The sequence below is a fragment of the Vitis vinifera genome, chromosome 8 (assembly GCF_030704535.1).
Source record: "Vitis vinifera cultivar Pinot Noir 40024 chromosome 8, ASM3070453v1".
Lineage (NCBI taxonomy): Eukaryota > Viridiplantae > Streptophyta > Magnoliopsida > Vitales > Vitaceae > Vitis > Vitis vinifera.
In genome coordinates, this window is record NC_081812.1 from 22207403 (window position 1) to 22231508 (window position 24106).

At 36.6% G+C, this 24106-nt stretch overlaps 4 protein-coding genes across 7 annotated transcripts; 2 read left to right on the top strand and 2 right to left on the bottom strand.

The window, feature by feature from the left end:
- Nucleotides 1-62: 62 nt before the first annotated feature.
- LOC100267590 (photosynthetic NDH subunit of subcomplex B 2, chloroplastic) lies at nt 63-4947 on the top strand. 2 transcript variants are annotated; one of them, XM_059739295.1, is made up of 5 exons: nt 63-700; nt 1331-1771; nt 2248-3486; nt 3760-4233; nt 4656-4947. In XM_059739295.1, the coding sequence occupies exons 1-3, from the start codon at nt 269-271 to the stop codon at nt 2440-2442; spliced, it is 1068 nt and encodes a 355-aa protein (XP_059595278.1). In that variant the 5' UTR covers nt 63-268; the 3' UTR covers nt 2443-3486; nt 3760-4233; nt 4656-4947. The 2 variants fall into 2 exon arrangements, with proteins under 2 accessions (XP_059595278.1, XP_002276941.2); XM_002276905.5 differs by lacking the exons at nt 63-700; nt 1331-1771 and having other exon boundaries at nt 2847-3486.
- A 99-nt stretch (nt 4948-5046) lies between these two features.
- Nucleotides 5047-7805, bottom strand: LOC100262437 (protein SINE1). The gene is made up of 3 exons (XM_010655538.3): nt 7502-7805; nt 5953-7309; nt 5047-5811 (listed from the first exon to the last, which is right to left on the bottom strand). Exons 2-3 carry the CDS (start codon nt 7288-7290, stop codon nt 5302-5304), a joined length of 1848 nt encoding a protein of 615 aa, XP_010653840.1. The 5' UTR covers nt 7291-7309; nt 7502-7805; the 3' UTR covers nt 5047-5301.
- Nucleotides 7806-9132: 1327 nt separating this feature from the next.
- LOC100854793 (PHD finger protein ING2) lies at nt 9133-14660 on the bottom strand. The gene is made up of 7 exons (XM_003632666.4): nt 14398-14660; nt 14239-14310; nt 13948-14138; nt 10890-10953; nt 10234-10490; nt 10062-10100; nt 9133-9651 (listed from the first exon to the last, which is right to left on the bottom strand). Exons 1-7 carry the CDS (start codon nt 14441-14443, stop codon nt 9541-9543), a joined length of 780 nt encoding a protein of 259 aa, XP_003632714.1. The 5' UTR covers nt 14444-14660; the 3' UTR covers nt 9133-9540.
- An 18-nt stretch (nt 14661-14678) lies between these two features.
- Nucleotides 14679-19567, top strand: LOC100246875 (NADPH-dependent aldehyde reductase-like protein, chloroplastic). 3 transcript variants are annotated; one of them, XM_059739296.1, is made up of 3 exons: nt 14679-14944; nt 15027-18242; nt 18320-19567. In XM_059739296.1, exons 1-2 carry the CDS (start codon nt 14822-14824, stop codon nt 18123-18125), a joined length of 3222 nt encoding a protein of 1073 aa, XP_059595279.1. In that variant the 5' UTR covers nt 14679-14821; the 3' UTR covers nt 18126-18242; nt 18320-19567. The 3 variants fall into 3 exon arrangements, with proteins under 3 accessions (XP_059595279.1, XP_059595280.1, XP_059595281.1); XM_059739297.1 differs by having other exon boundaries at nt 18324-18538; XM_059739298.1 differs by lacking the exon at nt 14679-14944 and having other exon boundaries at nt 16984-18242.
- The last annotated feature ends 4539 nt before the right edge of the window (nt 19568-24106 follow it).

The window sequence follows — 24106 nt, forward strand, 5'->3', positions numbered from 1 at the left end:
GGTACAATCTAGCGGGTAAAGAAAAATCGGAGTGGCCAATGGCCTCAGGCACAAGCTTGCTGGAAGGAAGGAAGCTGTAAAGTAAAGCCCGGTAGAAACTTGACAGGATGAGGCAGGTAAATTTGATTCGTAGTGAGAGGAAAGGAGAAAAAAGTGGAGGACATCAAGCGATACAGTTGTGAGTAAAGGATGAGGCTAGCAGAGTGGCCACTGGCCACTGGTGTGTGTGGATTGTGTAAGGTGTAAAGCCTTGTTACTCTCATCACTCATGGCCTCTTCTCTTCTTTCATTCTCTCTCCCCAAATCAAACTTGATCAAGGCCTGCTCTTCACCTCCTACTGCAACCTCCACCCTCTCCATCCCGGACACTCTTGACCAAAAATTTGGTCGCAAAGGCATTAAATTCTTGGAATCTGGCAATGTTCCACTGGTTGAGCTGACTGTTAGAAATGGCAGCTCTCTCCGGCTTCGAATACCAGATGGCCTTGTCACCTCTTACAAGCCCAAAGTCAACTGGAAGGATGATGGGTTTGAGGAGGTTCTTTACACTCTCCCTGCAGCTGCCTCAGATTCTACCAAGCCCAAAGGTGGGATTGGTTTGGTCATCAATGATGTATCTGACCCTGCTTCCAAACTCTCTCCCCTCTCCACTGAATGGGCTGTGAAGGATGTCGATTCTGATGCCATTGATGCTCTCCAGGTACTTCATCCTTTTCTCTATATATTTATGCTCCACTCTTTCTCTAAACTAGTAAGTTATTAGTTTCTATATGGTAGATTCATTCAGGATTCTGCAAAAAACAGCTGCAAGTTCAGGATAAGGCTCCATGGAACATAATCAAGAATTAATAGATATCCTTTTCAAAGTATGACACTAGTCTAGTGAAGAGGTTTTTGGTACATTTCAGGGCGTACCAGACTTATAACTACTGTGTAAAATATTCTTCATCTTCATATAGATACCCTTTTCCCCAATAATTTTGATGTTAGAGTTTGTGTCATGCTGAATTGGAAATCTTATATTTCTACCAGAGGCATTGATTCATTGAAATTCTCCTTCACAAGGAAATTTGGGTGGAGTGATATACTCATCCTTGGTAAAAGCAATTTATCACTTTAGGTTTAACGCTACTGTGCCAGAATGTATTTTTCCCCTTTTCTAGGAAATGCCTCCTATTGCTACAAAGTACAAAATGAACCTAAATTTGGAGAGCCCTGTTAGAATGCTCCAAAAAGAGTGAAGCATGAAAATAGTATGAACTGCTAAGCTTGTTACTCCCAAAATAATTTGAGCAAAAAAATTGTTTGATTTTTCAATGCAATGTTGCAGGTTGAATTGAGCTGCACCAGTGGAACTCTTGATATAACCTATGTTGTCTCACTCTATCCAGAAAGCATGGCAACAGCAGTTCTAGTTAATAACAATGGCCGCAAGCCTGTGTCTCTTACCAGTGCAATGCTTAGCCATTTCAAATTTAAGAGACGAGGTGGAGCAGCGGTCCAAGGGCTCAAGGGCTGCTCTTACTGTTCACACCCTCCTTTATCTTCACCCTTTGAGATTTTATCTCCTGCTGAAGCAATGAAAACTGAGTCTCCTGGCTGGTTCTCTTTTGATTCTGAGTCTGAAAAAAAACGGGGCTCCTGGACCGTACAAGATGATCCATACATCATTTTGAAGAATAAACTGAGTAGAGTATACACAACCCCACCAACAGAAAGATTGAAGGAGTTCTACGACACCCCACCTTCAAAATATGAGACCATTGATCAGGTAACCTAGGCATTCCTACTTACAAGCCAAGCTTGACATAGGCTACAACAAATAGAACGTATATGGAGAACTTCTAGCTTCTATAATTTTCTATCACAAATACAATTCAGGATCTTTCCTATGCAGTGAGTAATCCAAACATCAGGAAATTATTGTTAAGATTGTGTTGGGGATGATGAATATCTGTTCAACCACCCACAATAATGCCACTGAGGAATGGAGAGATGAAAAATTGGAAGCACTAAAGAGGGCAATTTTTATTGATTACCATTCATGGACACTGCATTGTGTTGTTTGACATGCATGAAATTAGAAAGAAAGATGATCCAAGTATACTTTTGAGATCAATCTTTAGTAGTAGATTGGCAAAATGAAATCCCATGTGTGAGTTCTTTTCATACTTCTCATTATGGAATTAGCTGATTCCTGGTATACTTATATTTTCTTGATTCTTTCTGTCTGGTTCTTCTTTACAGGGCCGTGAGCTTTTCTTCAGGGTAATACGCATTGGTTATGAAGACATATACTTGTCCAGCCCTGGTTCCCTCTCAGAGAAGTATGGGAAGGACTATTTTATCTGCACTGGCCCTGCGTCAATTCTGGTGCCTGTGGTTGTGAACCCTGGTGAAGGGTGGAGAGCAGCACAAGTTATTGAGCATGACAATTTGTAATTACATTTTTTAAAGATAGAATCAAAATTCCATTTTATTTTCTTTTCAATTTTTTTCTTGAACCTGGATCCGTTTTTCTTTTTTAAAATCAAAGTTGTAATAATATAGTTCTATTGTCTACGGTCATATTTGAATTTCCAATGGATGAAATTCAGGATTCATGCGTACTCGCAATATTTGTAAGATAAGGTTATATGCTTTGGCAGAACACTCTATATATGACCAACAGTAAAGAGAGAATGGGAACTAGTCAAAATGAATCATGGGAAGACAAATATCCAAAATATCTATGGAGTCTTCAACTACAACCAACCAAAGCACAAGGGCAATTATCCAAACGTATTATCCAAATGTAGGCTCCAGAGTTCAGAATAAAGCCAAAAAGGATAAAGAGACCCTCCCTCCCTCCCTCCCTCCCTCCCCCTCTCCCTCCCTCTCTCTCTCTCTTTCTCTCTCTCTCTCTCTCTCTCTCTCTCTCTCTCTCTCCCCCATGTAAAAGGAAAATATAAATTGTCTATCAACCTAAAAATGATTCTGCATTTCTGAAGAAGCATGACCATGGCTTGCAGTCCTTTCTTCTCACCCTGCCTCGGTTCTCTTTGGTCCACAAAACCCACTAAACATCTCCCTTGTCATCTCTCTACTCCTTTCCAATATAGCAACAAGAGAGAGTTCCCATTGGCTGCAGTAGCTTCAGTCCCATACATACCTGCTAATGTAGACTATTTGGAGACACAGTTCAGTGGCCATGGAGTCACCTTTGAGGGTATAGGTGACAGCTATGTTGTCAAGATGGGCTTGGAAAATGGAAGCTTGGCCAGCTTGATGCTGCCAAGCGGCTTGATCACATCATACAAGGCTCCCATGTGGCATGGGGGGACGCTAGAGGTGCTGCACACAACAGTTACAGAGGAGGATAGTGGCGCTGTTATTCAAGGAGGGGTATCTTTAGCCTTGGAATGTGAAAGTGATGGTGGGATTTCATGGTCTCCAAGTTCTTGGATTCTTCAAGATGTTAGAGGAAATGCTGAAGAGCTAATTCAGGTTAGTTCCCTATTCTGTGAGGGCATAATTACAAATTTGAAGGATGGGAAAAAGCTTTTTGATAAGGGAAGCCTATAAACTCTGGAGAACTGTTACTTTCTCCAAACTAGTAGTATCCAACAGCATCAAATTTTAAACATAAGTGTCCAAACATAGCATGGAATGTTAAATATGGCTTCTCCTCACCCTGCCTTCTTGTACTTTTGCCATTTTTGCTTTACTATTGGTGCTTGGGTCTATGAACAAATTCTTATATGAATTCAACAAGTGCAGGTAGAAATGGTTAGCAGCGACTCAGAGAATATGGCTGAAGCTAAATACATTGTGACTCTCCAACAAGATATAATAAGCTCGGAGATTGTAATATCAAACTTAAAATCTTTGCCCCTCCAACTGACTGGCTCTGTCATCAGCCATCTGACAGTCAGTAACCTGGATGCAACTTATGCCATTGGATTAGAAGGATCAAATTTCTTCAGCAGGACACCATTTTTGTCGAACTTTGGTTTAATTCCCCCAGACTTTGGCCAGAAAAATGAAGTGGGTTCTAGCCAATTATGGGGACAACCTGGGATCAGGAGATTTTTATCTGGCTCGAATGCAAAAAACCAGAACAATGCAGACCAAGTAGAAAGAATAAAAAAGGAAGAAATGGAAGGTGAAGAGGAAGACAACTACAAGCAGTTGAGTAGTGAAATGAGTAGGATTTACACCAGTGCACCACGGAACTTCACCGTCATTGACAGGGTAATTCTTTTACGAATACTAGCGTAAATTCATTTTGCATTGAAACAAAATTCAAAAAATCACTCCCATGGTAACCACAATGGAGATTTTGGTTGCATTCATTGAGACTTCTTATTGGCCTTCTTTCCCCTGTTCTGTAACTCATTTCTTTTGATGGGTCATTTCTGTAAGGATGCATTTTACAAGCTTGTTTTCATCTTCGATTACCAGAGAAAAAAATAAGGCATGTGGTGCTTGGAAGACCAAGCAAACTAATCCAATTGAGAAGACAGACTACTAAAATTACCTTTTGGGTTCAATTAGGCTTTGTCATTGCTATGCCTTCTTTTTTTCATTTTTCTTTTTTTTTTCTCTGGTTTCTACCTACCAATCTTGAGTACATTGATGATTTTGTTTTTCTTTCTTTCCTTGCTATGAAACAGGGCAGAAGAAATTCTGTTGTAGTAGGAAGAGATGGGTTCAAGGAACTGTACATGTTCAGTCCTGGCTCCACCCATGAATGCTACAGCAAGTACACTTACATATGTGTAGGCCAGTCAGCTGTTCTTAAACCAATAATCCTAGGTCCTGAAGATGTATGGAGAGGTGGGCAACATTTACACAACCCAAATCTCTAAATCAATGTGAGCCTGAGGCAAGCTTGGCTTTTATCTTCTTTATATGCAGATATCAGATGATCTTCTTGAGTATTAATACATGCAGTGTTTCAATGCATTTACAGCATAGTTACCCTGAATGTTATATTTGCTGAAGGAGAAAACAAATAAATTGCAGATAAGCATATGTTGCAAAGGCAATCTTCAGGGTTTGGAATTCAAAGGAACCCATGTTTTTCCATTGTCATAAGAAGTGATATTTCCATTGATAAGGGGAGTTTCTCAGAAGTACAAATTCCGCTCCTTTTTCTAATCACATTAAAACAAAAACACCCCTTGGATGCGATACATGTCTACAGAAAACACAAAGGACTCATACACTGACAAACTCAAATTCTGACAAAGATTGCTACAGCTAACCATGATCCTGATTTTCTATGATCAAAGATTTTGATACATCAGAATAGGTAAACTAAGTTGGAACTAGATTGTAGCCTCCATCCTGAGTATCAACCCACAGAAGAGAAACCAAAGTTGCAAATAGCAAAAAGATGAGACCATAAACCAATTTGAAGGAAATCTTTTCTCCAGCCTTCTTCATGCCAACCATGCCAACCATGCCAACCATGCCAACCCCTTGAGTATCGATTGTATCTCCAGGAATCACCTCATGTGACACTTGCACATTGGCTTCAGTAGGAACATCTTCTGTTGATGACACTGATTCAGAGTCCCCTTGGGACTGGTCACCACCACCACCACTAGATAAGTTTCCATTCTCTCCAACCTCATAGTTCATATCATGGGAGAAACCGCTTTGGCCATAATTGACACTTGGGCTCCACTCATACTTGCTTGGGGATGGACTTCTGAGCCTTCTATTTTGTTTCTCTGAGAAGTTTGAGTCCTGAAGAGAGTGAACAAGCTTCCGTGGAGTAGTGTAGATATTAACATTGTCAACATTAATCTGTGAGCGCAGCCTCTAATGAACAAAAGAGAGGAAAATATCACTTCCAATTCATTATCGCAAATAAAGGAACAAATGTGATCAAATAGAAATACTTGAACAAATGGTAGAACTTAGAAGAGTCGCTGATTTAATAAACTTTAAGTTTCAGTTTACCTGAGGACTGGGAGTAGTGCTTCTTAGAACTCTATTTCTAGGAGTTCTTTGCACAAACCCAGCAAATTCATCCGTGTAATCTCCTCTTTTATTGGTTAGATCTTCATGCCTGGAGTGCTCAGAAAATGCAGCAGATACACCATTTCCCTTACTCAACTCTGAGAACAAACCATCCTTTAGTGATACATCTACCCCACCATTGCCATACCTCCAGAGCTTCCGGTTCGCGCTACCACGATCATAATCCAAGTTACGAGAAACCTGCCTTGTTGAAATTGGGGATTCAATCAAAGATTCATATTCAACAAAGGAGTCAAGGGTCTGTGATTCAGGTGACCCAGAAAAAGGAGATTGATCTCCATTACTCAATAAGTTTTTCCTCTGAATATGATCTCCCCTAACAACATTTGACCCAGCGAACAAGCCCATATCCTTGTCAAATTTAGACCCTTTCTCCGAAACTACCCTTCTTGCAGTTTGCAAAGCTTCATATGCAGCCCCCCTCACATATGCCATCTGATCAGATTGACAATTTTCCATCTCCTTAATTATAAGTCCAAGCTCCGAGAATATGCTCCTGGGATCCAGACACTTCATCAAGAAATTCACCATTTGAATAGCTGACAACCGTTTCTGAGAATTCGCCTCATCGATGCCGGCATTCAAGATGCGCAATCCAGATTGTATTAACAACCTTGCATAGGCTTCAACAATGAGACTATTGTGCTTGGCCAAAGCCATAACCAAGCTCATGTGTGTATTAGTCTGTGTGGGACTGTCCTCCAAAGCCCCAGCAACATTCTGACAAACCTCATTTACCATGTCATCAGAGGCAAACCGCCAGTTATCAGAGTCAACAAGGGCCTTCAAGCAAAGAGCAGCCCCAGAAGACAAGCTCTCATGGGAACCCAACAGGCAATCTGAAAGGGGCTTACAAAGAGAGTGGATTATATGCCGCTTCTTGTCCTCGGGAGTAGTTGGGTCAATCCCATATCTGGCAATGGCCGGGAGGACCTTGGAGCAGGCCTGATGAAGGGCAAAAGAGGCAGCTCTCAAACTCAAGGTCTTGATAATGGTGGTCATGATGTTATCAATCTGAGGAATGATGTTGGGGCCATGGACACGAGCAAGAAGCTCATAGAGTGAAATGGTGTATTCCCCATAGGAAGAACCGGGTTCTTTGGTCTCAGAAACCTGGGCAAGAAAGAGGGGAATAGCAGTGGAATCCAAATCTTTAACATAGGATTTGAGAGCTTTCATTGCTGATTTACGACTATCAGCATCTTTGTCAAGATTTGCCAACTCTCGCCGCACGATGGGACTCAGATTCCTACCCATTTCTTTACCTCAAAAAGATCTGTGCAATTCATTAATTGATCAATGAATTCTGTGTCCATATTTGAGATACCCAGGTGAAAACTTTTCAAAATCAATCAAATAACATGGAGATTAAAGTTTTTTTTTTTTAAAAAAAAAAGAGGAGGTGGGGGGTTGGTTTTGATGCAGAATAAGAGAATTTAGGGGAACTCAGAGAAAGAGAAAGAAATACCTGTACACAGAAGAGAGATTTTAAAAGCAGTGTTATGAATGTTCTGCTTCTCAGAGAAAGAGAAACGTTCTGCCTCTCGTTAAATGAATCATCTTGAAATCGAAGACAGCGTTTCAAGGATGGAAGGTTTAGGGTGTAGGAATTGGGTTGGGGATTGTTGGCGTTTGATTGGTGCCGTGGTTTTCGCTGTGTCCGATGAGATTGAGCTTTTGTTTTTGGACTCGGACAATTCGAATCTTTTTCTGAAATTCCCCCGCTATCCCTTTCAAATCTAATTTCCTTCTTGGTATTATCCACCCACCACTCTCTAGACTTTTCTGTAAAGTTTTCTAAAATAGTTCTTTGAAACATCGTTTTTGATTGTTTATAGAAATAAAGTTTTGTTTCAAATTTGAAACATGAAAAACAGTTTATTTGGTTTATTCTTTTCAAGGGTGCTAGAAACTTTATATACTATAAGAATTTTTAGAATATTCTTATATTTTCAATTATTTCTCAAAATAGTCAAAACATTCTTTAAAAATAAAATTCTAAAAAAATTTCAAATGTGTTTTATATGTTTGAAAATTATTTTCTGTTCTAAAAAACAAAAAATTATCTTTAAGAAAGTTTTTAGGGCTTATTTGGTAATTATTTTTGAAAATAAGATTCTATTTCTTCTTAATAAAAAATTGAAAAACTCTTTGACAACTAAAAACTGTTTTCTGTTTTTACTTTTTAATAACAAAAAATAGAGTATTTTTTAAAAATATTTTTTAATTGTTCTCTATTGTTTTCACTTCGTAAGGTTATTTTGAAAAATAATTATACAAATACTTAGAATGATTAAAAATAAAACATTATACATAAAAATTATTTTAAAAATATTAAAAACATAGTAGTTCTAAAAACTGTTTTCAAAAACTATTTTTCAGAATTATTTTCGAAGATAATTACTAAATAGACCTTAAACTTACCTTTGTAATTGAATGAAAATTTTCATTTTCCATTTTTTATGAATTACCACCCACTACAATCATGGAAATTTTAATCACCTAAATAAAATAATATGCATGAGATCTCATTACCCTTTTAAATCTAAATTAAGTAGGAATGAAATGAAAAAACATATGAAAATAATAATAATAATAATTTCCATGGCAATAAATACACTAATAAATGAAAATGCCGTTCTCTATTTCGGGTTTTAAACATGGCTTTTATTAAATATGACATTAACAAATACCTAATAAACCATAGGATTAGAGTTGACAATTGTATTTATTTACAAGCAAGAATTGACAATGAAATGATGAATCACCAATGGAAGCAAAGTTCATGAGGCTTTGTTTCTTAATTTGGGTGTTTTAAGGGTAGTTTGGGGATTGATAAAAACATCTTGGACATGGAAAAGCTTGGTTTCCCGCCCTTTTCCATACTCATTCTTTCTTCTTTCTTCTTCCAATGATTTAAAACAAAATATTTTTGACCAAGGCCCCACTCTATGAAATTCAATGAAAAGGGAGGCCTCATGGCCCATTGGCCCCCATCAACACAAAATACATATGCTTGAATCCTTGATGATGGCAGTGGACCTCTCCTGCATCTCCCACACTTGGGTATGAATAATGATCCACATTGAACAGAATGAATGAACACTGGTAATTTTGATCCATACTATTGCCCTGCCAAATATTTATATTAGTATTAGCTACCTTTTTCTAAACCACATCCAAATGCTTTCCTAAGTACAGGCTACAGCTGCTTCAAGTTTTAATCGAACAGCGTCAATTGGAATAAGGGAATTACAGAGTAGGGAAGTGACTACCAGTCTACCAAATCCCCTGAAGGCCAGAAACAGTTTCCTTTTCTTCCCCCCTCTCCATTGATGTTGAAATTAGCGACCCTCCCAGTAATCAATTCCACACCCAGCAGAAAAAAATAACAGACTTCCCAGGCCTCGAATACACATCATAAATCAGAACTTTTTGTCCTGAGTTCTCTTCGCCATGCAAAAAAATATTGAAAACAGCACTGCCTGTGTCATCTGCTGAAACAACTCAACAGGGCTGCGGTAATAGCCTGCAGGTTGGACAATACCACTTTCCTTTGAATCTGGTCTCTGGTGTGAGCCCAACACATGAGTAGTGGAACCATTCGCCTCCTTGGCACTGTAAAAGGAAAGCTGGCTAAGAAATCCAGAAAGCATCTCAACAAAATGTACAATGACATAAAACAGAACCATAAATTGAGCAGTGCAATTGTTAGGTTTTCGTGAGAACTGGAAATTGGGAAGTCCTCTGGAACAAAGCAACCTGTTCAAATTCCAAGACTAAAACAAGCACTGATACTCTCACTACAAAACATTTTAAAAATATCGAATGCTTGTTCTTCCTGTAAATCAAACTGTTCTCTCATGCTTTATTGTTTTGACTGTTCCATGTCCCATGACTATATTTGCTTTCACATTGGTGCTCAGGATATCTTATCTATATCTCATCATAAATTTAAACTATATGGGAACAAAGCCACCAGAAAACAACTAAAGAGCAAAAGAAATACAGAGAAAATAGTGACTCACATTTTCATTGTCACAGGCAATCATGTCTCCAAAGGATACCTGAATGATTAAGAAAATTACAGCACTTTAGCACATATGACAAACACTGACCATAATTACAAATATTGATGTACAATGGGTGGTTTTGGAAAGAGTTAAAAAAATGTAAAAATAAAGGACCAGAAGTTCAAACCTGATGGCAGACACAGTATGTGGGTTCATTTGGATCAATGGGTTGATCAACATCAAGGGGAGCGGCAAAATCCTTTCTATGACTTCCTGGGGGTGGCATCAGCTCAAAATCCCTATCACGCTCTCGATCCCAATCCCTGTCTCTATAATCTACCCTCTTTGGTTGAGGTGTTCCATAAAGGAACTTGCGTTTTTCATTTTTTGGGACTATAGGTAATGGTGGAAGGATTGCCGGCTCATCTGGTGATATTTTACCCTCTGAGAAAATTGGGAAAAGAAAATTAAACAAACAGTTAGTTTCTATGTAGTCCACTAATAGAAAAAGAAAAAACCACATCATTATTGCCTCGTCACAGGAACTTCAGCTAAAGGGAATTGAAACCTTAGAACTATTTGATTGGATAATAATGATAGAATACCAGCAATATTAAGCTATCTAGCATCTAACTTTCTTTTCCCTTATAATTTTGAAATTAAACATGGGTGGAAATGACTTTATGGTGTATAAGAAACTCCTAATAGTCCTATAAAGCATCATTAGAACTAAAAAAGGGCCTTTGGCATGAGCTCGTTAAATAATATATATGTCCATCAAGATCCTAGAACACCTTTAACAGAAGAATAGAAACTGGATAACCCAGGATGAATGCACCATACCTTGCTTTAGATCTTCTGCAAAATTGGTCAGATCCTCATCAAGACGCTTCACATGGCTATCTATCTGAATGAAAATATAAAATATATTAGAGAAACAACAGGATAAAATTCTCCTTGAATATTGCCAGAAAATATAAACATCAACCAAGAATGGTGCCAATGTACTCTAGAGAAAAATCGATGGCAATCTTCTTAACAACTGATATCTGGATTAGCCACATAATTCAGGTGTTTAGGAAAGGAGCTTCAGAAGCAAGGACAAATATGTTAGCATCTTATAGAACTAACATGAAGAATTCTGAAAGACCAATCAAAAGACAAATCTCTGTGAAAGGAAATAAGAATAATTCAATCATCAATACTTATCTCACTTTATTTTCAGGATCATCCACCCCTCTGTATTTTAGGTAATCAGTCTGACAAGAGGTTCTAGGACAAAACTCCACGAACATATAAGAATTCCATAAACATAAAATATGCAACCATCTAAAATCACTCATTAAATCTTTCATACCTATAGCTGCAACAACTCTATTCTTTTTCAGTTTTCTCTTCTTTGGCTGTCTGTTTTATGGTATCACTTGGAAAGTAAGGTTACAAATTTGTTTTAGAGTAACTAACACAGCCAAGATCCCATTGCCCATCTTGCAAACCAGATGTCTACAAGTAAATTACAGGAGTATGGTATATTTGGAATTTTATAGACATGTAAAAGGTTGAAGCACTTTGTTTTTTAAATGAAATTATTATCAACAATAAAACATTTATAATCATCTAACATACAAAACACCTGGTGCAATAGGGCCATGTGAATGCACAGAAATCAATTATTACTGATAATTTTCAAAAGCTCACTAAGATTGACATGTATTGATGATTGTGCAACAATTATGTATGAAGATATAAATGAATTTAGGAAGCTCGAATAGTTTTTTTTAAAGTATCAAGATTTATTGTTGGATAATTTATCATGGTATTCCATGTTGAATGTTTGAAATTTTTTCCCACATGTTTCATAAGATACACATTATTTTCTTCATCATAATGTGCAAAAAAGAAAAGTATAAGATTGGAGCAAAAAACATAGTGAACAGAAGTCAATATGCCTCAGTTATTAATTGGATGAAGAAAGTAAAGACTATAACTAATTATGAACAGGATGAAAATCAGTGGCCCATGTGTTGGATGCAGAAATAATCCCTAACTTCTCTTATCGGACTAAAACTGATAGAAATGAGGCAAATTTACGCACCCTAGAAGGATCAGAGCTAGAAAATAATTCTCTGAATCAACCCAACAAAAAATTTCACTGGGTCACTAAAATGGAAAACAGAAACAAAGAGCAATAATGGTTATCAGTGAACACTCAGAACCTAGTGCCAAGCAAGATTCTGTTTCCGAATATAATGATTACTAAATCTTAATGGGAATAAAAAAGAGAAGCCGGTTTTTGCTATACTTCAGATCCCAGATGTTTTCCAAGACATCAAAGAAATATGCCTTAAGAGAGAATGTGAGAGACATCTGAGCAATGTAATTTGGCAGTTTACCCTACTAAGCTTCTTAAAAAATCTCACAGTGCATACAAGTTTACTATGTGATGCTAGTTTTACTTGGCAAATTGCAATACAAATTCTATACCCTTCATATGATGGCATCATAAGCCATTACTAGAGGAGATCTGTGTTATCTTCCACGCTATAGGGGAAATTTCCTTCTCCATGGAGGCAAAACTAATCCCTTTATTCTCTTGTGTAGCAGTTTCTATTAGCATCACTTGGGCTTAGGGCTTGTTTTGCATGCAGAAGACTACCTTTGCCATAGCTCTTCAGGTTGTATCAAATACCCAGAGACACATGTGGCTCATGAAATTTCAAGGTTTGGGATTTATATTGCTAAATCAAAATAGAAATTTCTGTCCAAAAAAGACCTGAGTAATCATCTTTTCTCAAGAAGGAGAACCATCGTTTTTAGAAGAGGATACCTTATACAAATCTTGAGCATAAACGGGCAAGTTATTGATCACAAAAATTATCTAGTGAATGGTGTAATGAAGACTCCATTTCAAATTCAACAGATTTGCATCTGCACAAAAGACAAAATAAGGCATTGGAAGTATAGTGCAACTACCTCTTTGTAGTCTACCATATGAGTAAATGGGTTAACAAGTGTTTGGAACAAGCATTGGCACCTAAAGATCAGAGGATTTTTATGATTTCCAATTACTAAAAGCTAATAACACAAGCTACAGAGATGCTAAAGTAGTGTAAAGTTGTTGACGCATTGTAATGTGATCATCCATAGTGCTTCACATGCCAAGGCCTTTTGAAATGCCCTGGAGTGTTATTCAATGGGCTATTGGGATCAAATTTAAACATGCCAAACAAGCATTTTCCTGTTTTCATTTATATACATTCATCATTCTAAGAACATATTATTTATTTTTTCTTACTTATCTACAATATTGAAAGGAGGGTAAACGAAGATTTAAAGAATTATGTAGGGCTTTGTAATTGTCATGCCAAGAACTGCATCTTTCATGATTCTTTATTCATTTCCCACTTTAGGTATCCCATTAAATTGACATGTTAAGTTTCCCAAATTGCTAGAGTTCTTTATCAGACAGTCTTTATAGGAAAAAAGAGAAAAAAAGAAAAAGAAAAAAAAGGGAAAGAACCTTTCATAACTATATAGCTGCTGCGTTAAGCATTTACAGGAGGAGATAAAGCAATGCTGAAAAAAACAAAGAATGAGTAAATTTCAGCATAAGAGAAAGCTCTGCAACATAATCCTGGTTTGGCTTTTAGTCCTAGACCTCTCAAAAATGGTAACCCTAGTTTGGCTTATATGTCGTAAAACACGATCAACTCAATTATTAGTTTATTACCTAATTGGTATTTAACTTATAAATAAAGTCATAACCAATAAACACAGCAACATAATCTTGATCGATTCAAAGTCCTTATTCAAGATACCAACTAGAGATAGGACAATGAACTCCAATAGAGCAAAGCATTGGAATTAAACAATCGAAATTAAAATTAGAAAAGCAGCTTACAAGGTCAAACGCTTGTTGTGCCAATAAAACTTTCTCGGTGCACAGGCTCAGTGCATTGTCCTGATTTGCCTCAATATCTTTTCGCATTTTTTCAAATGCGACCTCATCTTCTTCAGGATTCCCTTTCTTTGAGCTCTGAGAGGACAACCCCAAGCAGTACTTCGTCTGCTGCCTCGTCTGATTTATCATGGCTTCCACCACCAAAAACAAAAGTTCAATAAATAAACCATATAAGACCCGACAAATGAACAAAAAATTATCTAGAATTAGGAAAAAGGAAAAGGGTTTTACATTGGGACCGTTCGTCGAGTTCTCGTATGGTATTGAGAAGCCTCTGAAGCTCTGCCGGCAATGTGCTTGCATCTATTAAAAAATCAAGTGAGAAATCAGATTAAGACTCCCAAAATAATTAAAAAGAAAATAAAAGCGAGGAATTGTGAAGAATCTTACAATCCAAATAGTCATCGACGAACACCCCAGTTCTTGCAATCGCCATTTCTAGGGTTTACTGTAACTCGTTGGTTTTATGGTTTCAACGAGAGGGAAAAATATGGGGAAAAAAAGGACAAACGACGCCGTTTCGGGTCTCTTTAATTTTTATGCGCTGACAAAATCGTATTATCTTGGGCGAACGACTTCTGACCGTTGGGAAGGCCACAGAATTATGGTGGGCCCAAACAAAGCACACAATTCTGTAATTAAAGAACAGAAAAATTCTGCGGGTAATAACTGAATTTATGAACAAAATAAATTGATTAAATTCTATAGCGTAACAGAAAAGGAAAAAAGCTTTCTCCTTGTGTCTTTGGGTCAATGGTGATATGCCATTTGGCCATGAAAGGAGCAAAAACCCGACACAGTTAAAGGCTTTTGAATGTTGATGGTAGGCGATATTCAAGTATTCATGGTCGCTAGCTCCATTTCTCTTCGTGGGTCCTTGTCAAATTCCTTGTTTCATCATTTCCCGCGTAACATCACACACCGGTCTTCTTGTAAGGTAATTTTCATCCCTCGTTTTTCTGTCCTATTTCTATCTGTTGTTGTTTTTCTTTGTTTTGAATTCTTGGCGGTTGTTGCAGTACTTTAATGGGAATGTGGGTAGGTTCAAGTCGGCTCGTTTTTGCAGTACCGCGATTTGGGATGCTTTGGATGAATCTCCTGTGGTAGAAAATGAGGGAAATGGAAAGGGGATTGATTTTCTTCATCTGATGGAAGAGCGTGGAATTCGTGCGAATGTTCAGACTTACCTTTGGCTCTTTGAAGGATGTTTCAATTCTGGGTCTCTGTTAGATGCTAAGAAGCTTCACGCTAGGATCTTCAAGTCCGGGTTTGATGGAGAAGACGTTTTGGGGAGCCGACTGATTGATATTTACCTGGCGCATGGGGAAGTGGATAATGCAATCAAGCTTTTCGATGATATACCCAGCTCAAATGTTTCTTTCTGGAATAAAGTCATTTCTGGGCTTTTGGCCAAGAAGTTGGCTAGTCAAGTACTGGGTCTCTTTTCGCTAATGATAACTGAAAATGTGACTCCTGATGAATCCACATTTGCCAGTGTCTTGAGGGCTTGCAGTGGTGGTAAAGCTCCTTTCCAAGTCACTGAACAGATTCATGCTAAGATTATTCATCATGGTTTTGGTAGTAGCCCTCTTGTATGTAATCCCTTGATTGATTTGTATTCAAAGAATGGGCATGTAGATTTGGCTAAATTGGTCTTTGAAAGATTGTTTTTGAAGGATAGCGTTTCTTGGGTGGCTATGATCTCTGGTTTATCTCAAAATGGGCGAGAAGACGAAGCCATTCTCCTATTCTGTCAGATGCATAAATCCGCCGTTATTCCTACTCCTTATGTCTTCTCTAGTGTTTTAAGTGCCTGCACCAAAATAGAGTTGTTCAAGCTGGGAGAGCAGCTTCATGGCTTCATTGTTAAGTGGGGGTTATCTTCTGAGACTTTTGTGTGCAATGCCCTTGTGACATTGTACTCCCGTTGGGGCAACTTGATAGCTGCTGAACAAATTTTCAGCAAGATGCACCGCAGGGATAGAATTTCGTATAACTCACTTATATCAGGGCTAGCACAACGTGGATTCAGTGATAGAGCTCTTCAGTTGTTTGAGAAGATGCAGCTTGATTGCATGAAACCGGATTGTGTTACAGTTGCTAGTCTGTTGAGTGCTTGCGCCTCGGTTGGTGCTGGTTATAAGGGAAAACAACTTCATTCTTATGTGATAAAGATGGGAATGTCTTCAGATCTCATTATTGAAGGTTCTCTACTTGACCTTTATGTAAAATGCTTCGACATAGAAACTGCCCATGAATACTTCCTAACAACAGAGACTGAAAATGTGGTTCTATGGAATGTGATGCTAGTGGCTTATGGGCAGTTGGGTAATCTAAGTGAGTCGTATTGGATATTTTTGCAGATGCAGATCGAAGGACTGATGCCTAACCAATACACCTACCCAAGTATATTGAGAACTTGTACTTCTTTGGGTGCTCTGGATTTAGGAGAGCAGATCCATACACAAGTCATAAAAAGTGGCTTTCAGTTTAATGTGTATGTTTGTAGCGTGCTTATAGATATGTATGCTAAGCATGGAGAACTAGATACTGCCCGGGGAATTCTCCAAAGACTGAGGGAAGAAGATGTTGTTTCTTGGACAGCTATGATTGCAGGGTACACACAGCATGATTTGTTCGCCGAAGCTCTGAAACTTTTTCAAGAAATGGAAAACCAGGGGATCCGATCTGATAACATAGGGTTTTCTAGTGCAATCAGTGCTTGTGCTGGTATTCAAGCATTAAATCAAGGACAGCAAATTCACGCTCAATCATATATTTCTGGTTACTCAGAAGATCTTTCAATTGGAAATGCACTAGTTAGTCTTTATGCTAGATGCGGTAGAGCACAGGATGCATACTTAGCATTTGAGAAAATTGATGCTAAAGATAATATATCATGGAATGCTCTTATATCAGGATTTGCACAGAGTGGGCACTGTGAGGAAGCACTGCAGGTCTTCTCTCAAATGAATCAAGCTGGAGTAGAAGCTAATTTGTTCACATTTGGCTCTGCAGTTAGCGCCACTGCCAATACAGCGAATATAAAGCAAGGGAAGCAGATTCATGCTATGATGATAAAAACAGGGTATGACTCAGAAACAGAGGCTTCCAATGTTTTAATCACATTATATTCCAAGTGTGGGAGCATTGAGGATGCGAAGAGAGAGTTCTTTGAAATGCCTGAGAAAAATGTGGTTTCATGGAATGCGATGATCACAGGCTATTCTCAACATGGATATGGTAGTGAAGCTGTAAGTCTTTTTGAGGAGATGAAACAGCTTGGTTTGATGCCAAACCATGTCACCTTTGTGGGGGTTTTATCAGCCTGTAGCCATGTGGGTTTGGTCAATGAGGGGCTCAGCTACTTCAGGTCCATGAGCAAAGAGCATGGCCTAGTCCCAAAACCAGAACATTATGTTTGTGTTGTGGATCTTCTTGGACGGGCTGCTCTTTTGTGCTGTGCAAGAGAATTCATAGAGGAGATGCCAATTGAACCAGATGCTATGATTTGGAGAACACTTTTAAGTGCTTGTACGGTTCATAAGAACATTGAGATTGGAGAGTTTGCTGCACGTCATCTTCTAGAATTGGAGCCTGAAGATTCAGCAACTTACGTGTTGCTGTCAAATATGTATGCAGTGTCTGGTAAATGGGATTATAGGGATCGAACAAGGCAAATGATGAAAGACAGAGGTGTAAAAAAAGAGCCTGGTCGCAGCTGGATCGAGGTTAAAAACTCAATTCATGCCTTCTTTGTGGGTGATAGACTCCACCCTCTAGCAGAACAGATATACGAGTATATAGATGACCTGAATGAACGGGCAGGTGAAATTGGTTATGTGCAAGACCGGTACAACCTTTTGAATGATGTGGAGCAGGAGCAGAAGGACCCAACCGCATATATTCACAGCGAAAAACTAGCTGTTGCTTTTGGACTCCTCAGCTTGACTAATACAATGCCAATACGTGTGATTAAGAATCTTCGGGTCTGTAATGATTGTCATAACTGGATTAAGTTTGTATCAAAGATTTCAAATCGAGCTATTGTAGTACGAGATGCATACCGGTTTCATCATTTTGAAGGGGGTGTTTGTTCCTGTAAAGATTACTGGTAAGGGAACTGGGGAATACAAGGAAAAGGCATACTTATGGATGGCCGGAAACTACACTTAATCTCAAGAGATGATTGTGCCCTCTGCCCTCTGCTAAGGTTCTACTTATAGAAATATGTGGTAATCACTTCAGCTCCTACTTGTTTTAATAATTTTTGTTGTGTTTTTGTACTGATTTAGATGGGCTTCTGGCTTAGGAAGACCATAACCAACCAACTGGATAGCAAATGGAATTTCCATTTCTCTTAAGTAATTTAGGGAAGCAAAATTCAAATCAGCATCTTCGGCAGCCTCCTGTCCGACGTCATCCATGACCTTGCTCATATGAAGAAGTTATTTTGTATTAAACAACAGAGGGCGATTGTGACATTTTTGCTGCATTAAATTAATATCAAGACTTGAGATTGGATCTTCAATTATTTATTCCCATTCATGGTTTCCTATAAAAAGGTATAAGCCCTTCTCTCTTATCCAATCCTCTTCTCTCCACTCTTCCTTGTGAGTAGTTGTAGTGGTTGCAGAATCGGGCATGGACGACCCAGTTCCAACCTCTTCTTCCCTTCCACTTGAGGGGCGGGTGGCCATCGTTACTGGCGCCTCACGCGGGATTGGACGAGCAATCGCCATCCACCTCCGGTCTCTTGGTGCCAGACTGGTGCTCAATTATGCATCCAACTCCGCCCTAGCTGACGCCCTTGCATCTCAGCTCAATTCCCCCGATTCTTCTTCTTCTCATCCTGTAGCTATTGCAGTCCAGGCCAATGTCTCCGACCCAGACCAAGTCAAGATGCTCTTTGATCGGGCACAACAGGAGTTCGGTTCAATCCATATCCTTGTCAACTGTGCTGGGGTTCTGGATCCTAAGTACCCATCTCTAGCCAACACCACTGTGGAGGACTGGGACAATACTTTCAGCATTAACACCAGGGGCTCATTCCTGGTATGTCGAGAGGCAGCCAATCGGTTGATCCGCGGGGGTGGAGGTAGAATCATATTAATAACTACATCCGCTGTTGCGGCACTCACACCTGGGTATGCAGCCTATGCAGCTTCCAAGGCGGCTGTGGAGACCATGACCAAGATCCTAGCTAAGGAGCTCAAGGGCACCAGCGTTACCGCCAATTGTGTTGCTCCGGGACCTATAGCCACCGAGATGTTCTTTGAGGGTAAAAGTGAAGAGCTGATAAAGAGATTGGTGGATGCATGTCCTATGGGTCGTCTAGGGGAGCCCAAGGATGTTACCCAGTTGGTGGGTTTCTTGGCTACTGATGCCGGAGAGTGGATCAACGGCCAGATCATTAGGATTAATGGTGGATTTGCTGTTTAATCCATTACATGTATACACCCTATCCTCTGCTGCTTCTGAGTCTTCTTCATCCGTTACTGTCTCTTCCCATGTCTTTAATCTCTATAATAAAAGCTGAATTTCATTTGTGTGTGTGCAATTTTTGTTGCAGAATCGAGTAAGCAATTCTCCTTTTTTTAGATTAGCAATCAAACAGCAAATATGGCACTATAACTGGATTGATAATTGAAATAGAAAAATTATCGATTCACCGTTGTAATGGTCAAACCACAGTTGAATCATATTTTATATTTTATATTAATTAAATTTATTTATAAGAAATTAAGATTAAAAAATAATAATATTTTATTTTATTATTAAAATAAATAATAAGAATAAATATAAATATATTAATATATTACATTTTATTGAATAAAAAATGTATGATATTTTAGTGTAAAGATATATTTAAAATAGAAGAAAAATTATAATATATAGTTTTATATTCATATCAAAAGTTGTATATCTTATTATTTTATAATTTTTTAAAAATGATGTGTTATTTTCATATAGATTAATATATAGTAAATAATTAATATTAATTACTTAAGGGTTTTAAATAATAAATATTTGAAAAACATATTAATTTTATATATTAGTTTTTGACAGTAAAAATAATGTTAGACTTTAATACCTCAATGGTTCAATTGCATTTTAATTAACCAGAAATCCAAGTTCGAAGGCATGGAAGAAAAACAAGCCCAGCCCATGAGCCCATATACACGTGGGCTGTAAGTGGGTAAGTGACCCATATCAAATTTTGATCAAATGAGGTTTGATCGGTTCAACGGTTCAACCATTCAACCATCGGTTCAAATGGCTCGAATCCAGTTTTTGCCCCATATGGTTCAACCAAGATTGATCGGAATACATTGTAAGACCAAAATTAAAAATTGGGAAAAAAGATACTTAGATTGGGTTTGTTTTCTGCTTTCATTTTTTATTTTTGTTTTCTTAAAATATAATTTTTTTTCAAAATGTATTTTATTAAGCAAGGTGAAATATGTTATAAGAAAATAAATATTGTAAATATTAAAAAATATTAATATGAATAAAAATTAAACATTATGTTACAAGCAGGTATAAATGTTTTCTTTATTTATTAAATTATGAATTTTATAAAAATATATATTTACATAATAAAATAATTTACTAGATTCATTATAAGGAGAATTATGTTTTGGGGGTAGATAGGCCTTCAAATTAACAAAAGGTTTATGTAACTCTTCAAATTGAGCCCAAGACCCAATGAAAGTATGAATATTGAGTTGAAGGATATCATCCTTCAGTGTTTCCAAAAATGCCCTTTATTGATTTTGAGAAAAAAAATTAATATTTTTTTAAAATACTTTTATTTAATTTAATATTTTTAAAAAATACTTTTATGTAATTTAATATTTTGTAAAATAAATTTATTTAATTTAATATTTTTTAAAATAATTTTATTTAATTTAATATTTTTAAAAAATAATTTTATTTAATTTAATATTTTTTTAAATACTTTAATTTACTGTAATAATTTTATTTAATTTAATATTTTTAAAAAATAATTTTATTTAATTTAATATTTAAAAAAATATTTAATTTAATTTTTTTTAAATACTTTAATTTAATGTAATATTTTTGAAAAAAAAATTAATTTAATATTTTTGAAAAAAAATTAATTCAATTTAATATTTAAAAAAATATTTAATTTAATATTTTTTAAAAATACTTTTATTTAATTTAGTATTTTTGAAAAAAAAATTATTGAAAAAAAAAATATTTAACTTAATTTTATAAAGTATTTTATATATGTTCTTAAAGGGTATATTTGTCCATTACTATTTCATATCCTTCAACTCAATTTAAAGAGTTATATGGACCTTTTGTTAATTTGGGGGCCCATCTACCCCCAAAACATAATTCTCCCTTAATTATAAGTATATTAGAATATTTTACTAAACTACATGGTAAAAAAATAAAAAATAATGGATAAATACAATATAATAATAATAAAAAGGCAATATTATCTTTTTTACTAATATATCTCATAATTTTCTATGCTTGAACTCAAAATCAAACGGGATTTCACAAATTTTATTTTTAAAAATAACTCCAAAAATAAAAAATAGGAGATAAAGTTCATTTTAAAAAATAAGAATAGAAAATATTTTCCATGTTAAAGGTAACCTAAATTGGTGTTGCTTTTTTTTTTCTTAGAGTTAATTTTCAAAAGAAAGAAAAAGAAAAAAAATAGAAAAATATGTTTTCTTTTAAAAATTTTTACTAAAAATTTACCTTTAGATGTTTTTTCACTTTTTATTAACTTATTATTTTTTTTAAATTTTTTTTAAAAATAATTGACTTTTTTTTAAATGTTAAAAATAATATATATATATATATATATATGGTATCAGAGCCACAGGGAGGGAAGTTGGGTTTGTTTTGAGCTTTTGATTTATCCTAGGTTGAGCTCGTTGTTAGCCGGAGATAGACGTTTGTTAGGGCTGTAAAAGGGTTAGGGTGATTACTCACTAGGTTTGTTAATTTGCTATTAAACTCTAGATTAAAACCTTAAAATGAGTTCGATTTTCCGAACCATTTCTTAGAAATCCACAGATTCTCAAGACGTTGTAGTAAACAGTGAAGAGATCAATTATCCTAAGATCCAAAATGATTTAGATGATTGGTAGTTACCCAAGGTGTCTAATTAGGAAATTTATAAGAAATGAACCTTTAAGTTCTTTACAAACTACACCATTAAGACCTTGAACAATCCGTAAGCTTAGAACAAGACGATCAAGTGATAAGACTCTTGGATGATAAATCCATAGAGAGACATAAGCGTGACTACAACTTCATACACTTTGATATGATTCAAATTGCAGCTAAGCCTTTGACAAGACTAGGTCTAAACACCTCTATTGTCATGTGTCTAAGGGATAATAGACATCTTGATTACCGAGATTCTATTATTGGAGCAGTCCAAGCAGGATTGAATGATGGTCTTGTTTATTTTCAGTGTTTCCTTAACTTCATAGTCAGATTAAGAGATGCTGACATCTTAGATTCGACTATCTTCCATGTTAAACCCATGGATTTAAGTTTAAAGAAGGAAACAATCCTGTTTCCATTATCACCAAATTTGCCTATAAAAGTATGACTACAAGCGTTGGATCTAGAGCATTGTGCACCAGTCCCAAGGGTGAGACTACTCTCTGACCGAAATTTCTCTATTGTACCAAAATACTTAGCCTTTTTACGTAGTAACTCTGGTCAAGAAAAACTAGAGAAAGAGTCACTACGGCTTTTGTAGTATTTCGGGTATCGTTCTCAAGGACTGGCTTATGAAAATTATCAATACTAGAATAAATGAATTGTTTTTGTTTAAATCCTTAAGTGAAAAACAATATGTGAATAATGTGAAACTAAGTAAAAGAAATTGGATTAATAAGAGAAAATGAATATTGATTTTAAATTCAATTGATTCAAGTTTGGGGTTTTCCACAATCCAACCTAGGGTATAGAAATTATAGAAAACAAGGGTATTTTAAGTAATATGATCTTAGGGTTTTGGGATCCTTGGCCACTCGCGATCAAGTTGGGTTCTATAACTCAAAATTGCATCCGAAACCTAATTTTTCCTTTTTCAAACAGATTCCTAAAACCATCAAATGAATGAGATTGATTATCAATTTAAGATTTGGCTTTTTAACCCTTCCTACTCCTTATAGCTTTGTTTAGGGGCAAATAACGGTAGGGAAAACGAGGATAACTAATGATCAAGAATTACCAAGAATCACTAGTATCAAGTAATAACCTATCGTATCATTCCCTAAACGAACTCACAAGGATAGGATAAAAAATATAATAAATTGTCACCCAACCAATAATTAATCTCATTGTTATAGTAATTTACCCATTGTCCCTATAGGTTTCCTAGCCCTTAGGTTTTCATGCTTCAAGCCCCAAGTTGGCTCTTAGCCTCTCATGGGGGTGATGTCACATTCACAATCCATAGTAGGGTAAAAATCCATAATTTGAATCAAAATAAACTAAAAACAATATATTCAATAAAGAAGAAAAAGAAAACAAACCAAAGTTCTCGTCTTCTTCCTCATTCAATGTCAAAAACTCCAGAAAAAAAAATCCAAGATTCAAGATCCCTAAAACCTAGAATTGAGAGAGTTTATATAATATCCTCACTTACCTAACATGTGGCACACTCTCATTGGCCACTTATTACAAAAATAATTTCCTAAAAATGATTAAAAAATAATAAAATGGTGATTTCTAGTCGTGTGGGGTCCACCTAGGGCGGATTGAGCGCTTTAGATGCAATTCCCGAGGTAGAGGAGGCGGAACATCAAAGTGGCAGTGGGTGAATTCGGAATTGGTGTCATTTCGAAGTGGATTTCGAATTCATAAGTTGAATTTCGAAATCATTTCCAAATGACCCTCTAGCTTGGTGCAGTTGTCTTCAAATGACCATAACTTCTTCATTTCAGCTCCGATTTGCAAACCGTTTGAAGTGTTGGACTCCTGACTTCCCGAGCTTCGAAACGATATATAGTATGTATATAATGGACTCCAGAAAGTGCTCCAAATTTGTCCTCAAAGTCAAAGTATATAATGCCATCAGATTTTTGAGTTCTAA

What these genes read in the sequence shown, in the direction of transcription:
- LOC100267590 (XM_002276905.5), top strand. Translation starts at nt 2,995, where the DNA reads ATGACCATGGCTTGCAGTCCTTTCTTCTCACCCTGCCTCGGTTCTCTT. An exon ending in ATGCTGAAGAGCTAATTCAG is followed by an intron (nt 3,487 to 3,759) that starts GTTAGTTCCCTA and finishes CAACAAGTGCAG; the next exon opens with GTAGAAATGGTTAGCAGCGA. An exon ending in ACTTCACCGTCATTGACAGG is followed by an intron (nt 4,234 to 4,655) that starts GTAATTCTTTTA and finishes GCTATGAAACAG; the next exon opens with GGCAGAAGAAATTCTGTTGT.
- LOC100262437 (XM_010655538.3), bottom strand. Translation starts at nt 7,290, where the DNA reads ATGGGTAGGAATCTGAGTCCCATCGTGCGGCGAGAGTTGGCAAATCTT. An exon ending in GCACTACTCCCAGTCCTCAG is followed by an intron (nt 5,812 to 5,952) that starts GTAAACTGAAAC and finishes TTTGTTCATTAG; the next exon opens with AGGCTGCGCTCACAGATTAA.
- LOC100854793 (XM_003632666.4), bottom strand. Translation starts at nt 14,443, where the DNA reads ATGGCGATTGCAAGAACTGGGGTGTTCGTCGATGACTATTTGGATT. An exon ending in ACTCGACGAACGGTCCCAAT is followed by an intron (nt 14,139 to 14,238) that starts GTAAAACCCTTT and finishes TGGTGGTGGAAG; the next exon opens with CCATGATAAATCAGACGAGG. An exon ending in CATACTGTGTCTGCCATCAG is followed by an intron (nt 10,101 to 10,233) that starts GTTTGAACTTCT and finishes TTAATCATTCAG; the next exon opens with GTATCCTTTGGAGACATGAT.
- LOC100246875 (XM_059739296.1), top strand. Translation starts at nt 14,822, where the DNA reads ATGTTGATGGTAGGCGATATTCAAGTATTCATGGTCGCTAGCTCCATT. An exon ending in CACACCGGTCTTCTTGTAAG is followed by an intron (nt 14,945 to 15,026) that starts GTAATTTTCATC and finishes CGGTTGTTGCAG; the next exon opens with TACTTTAATGGGAATGTGGG.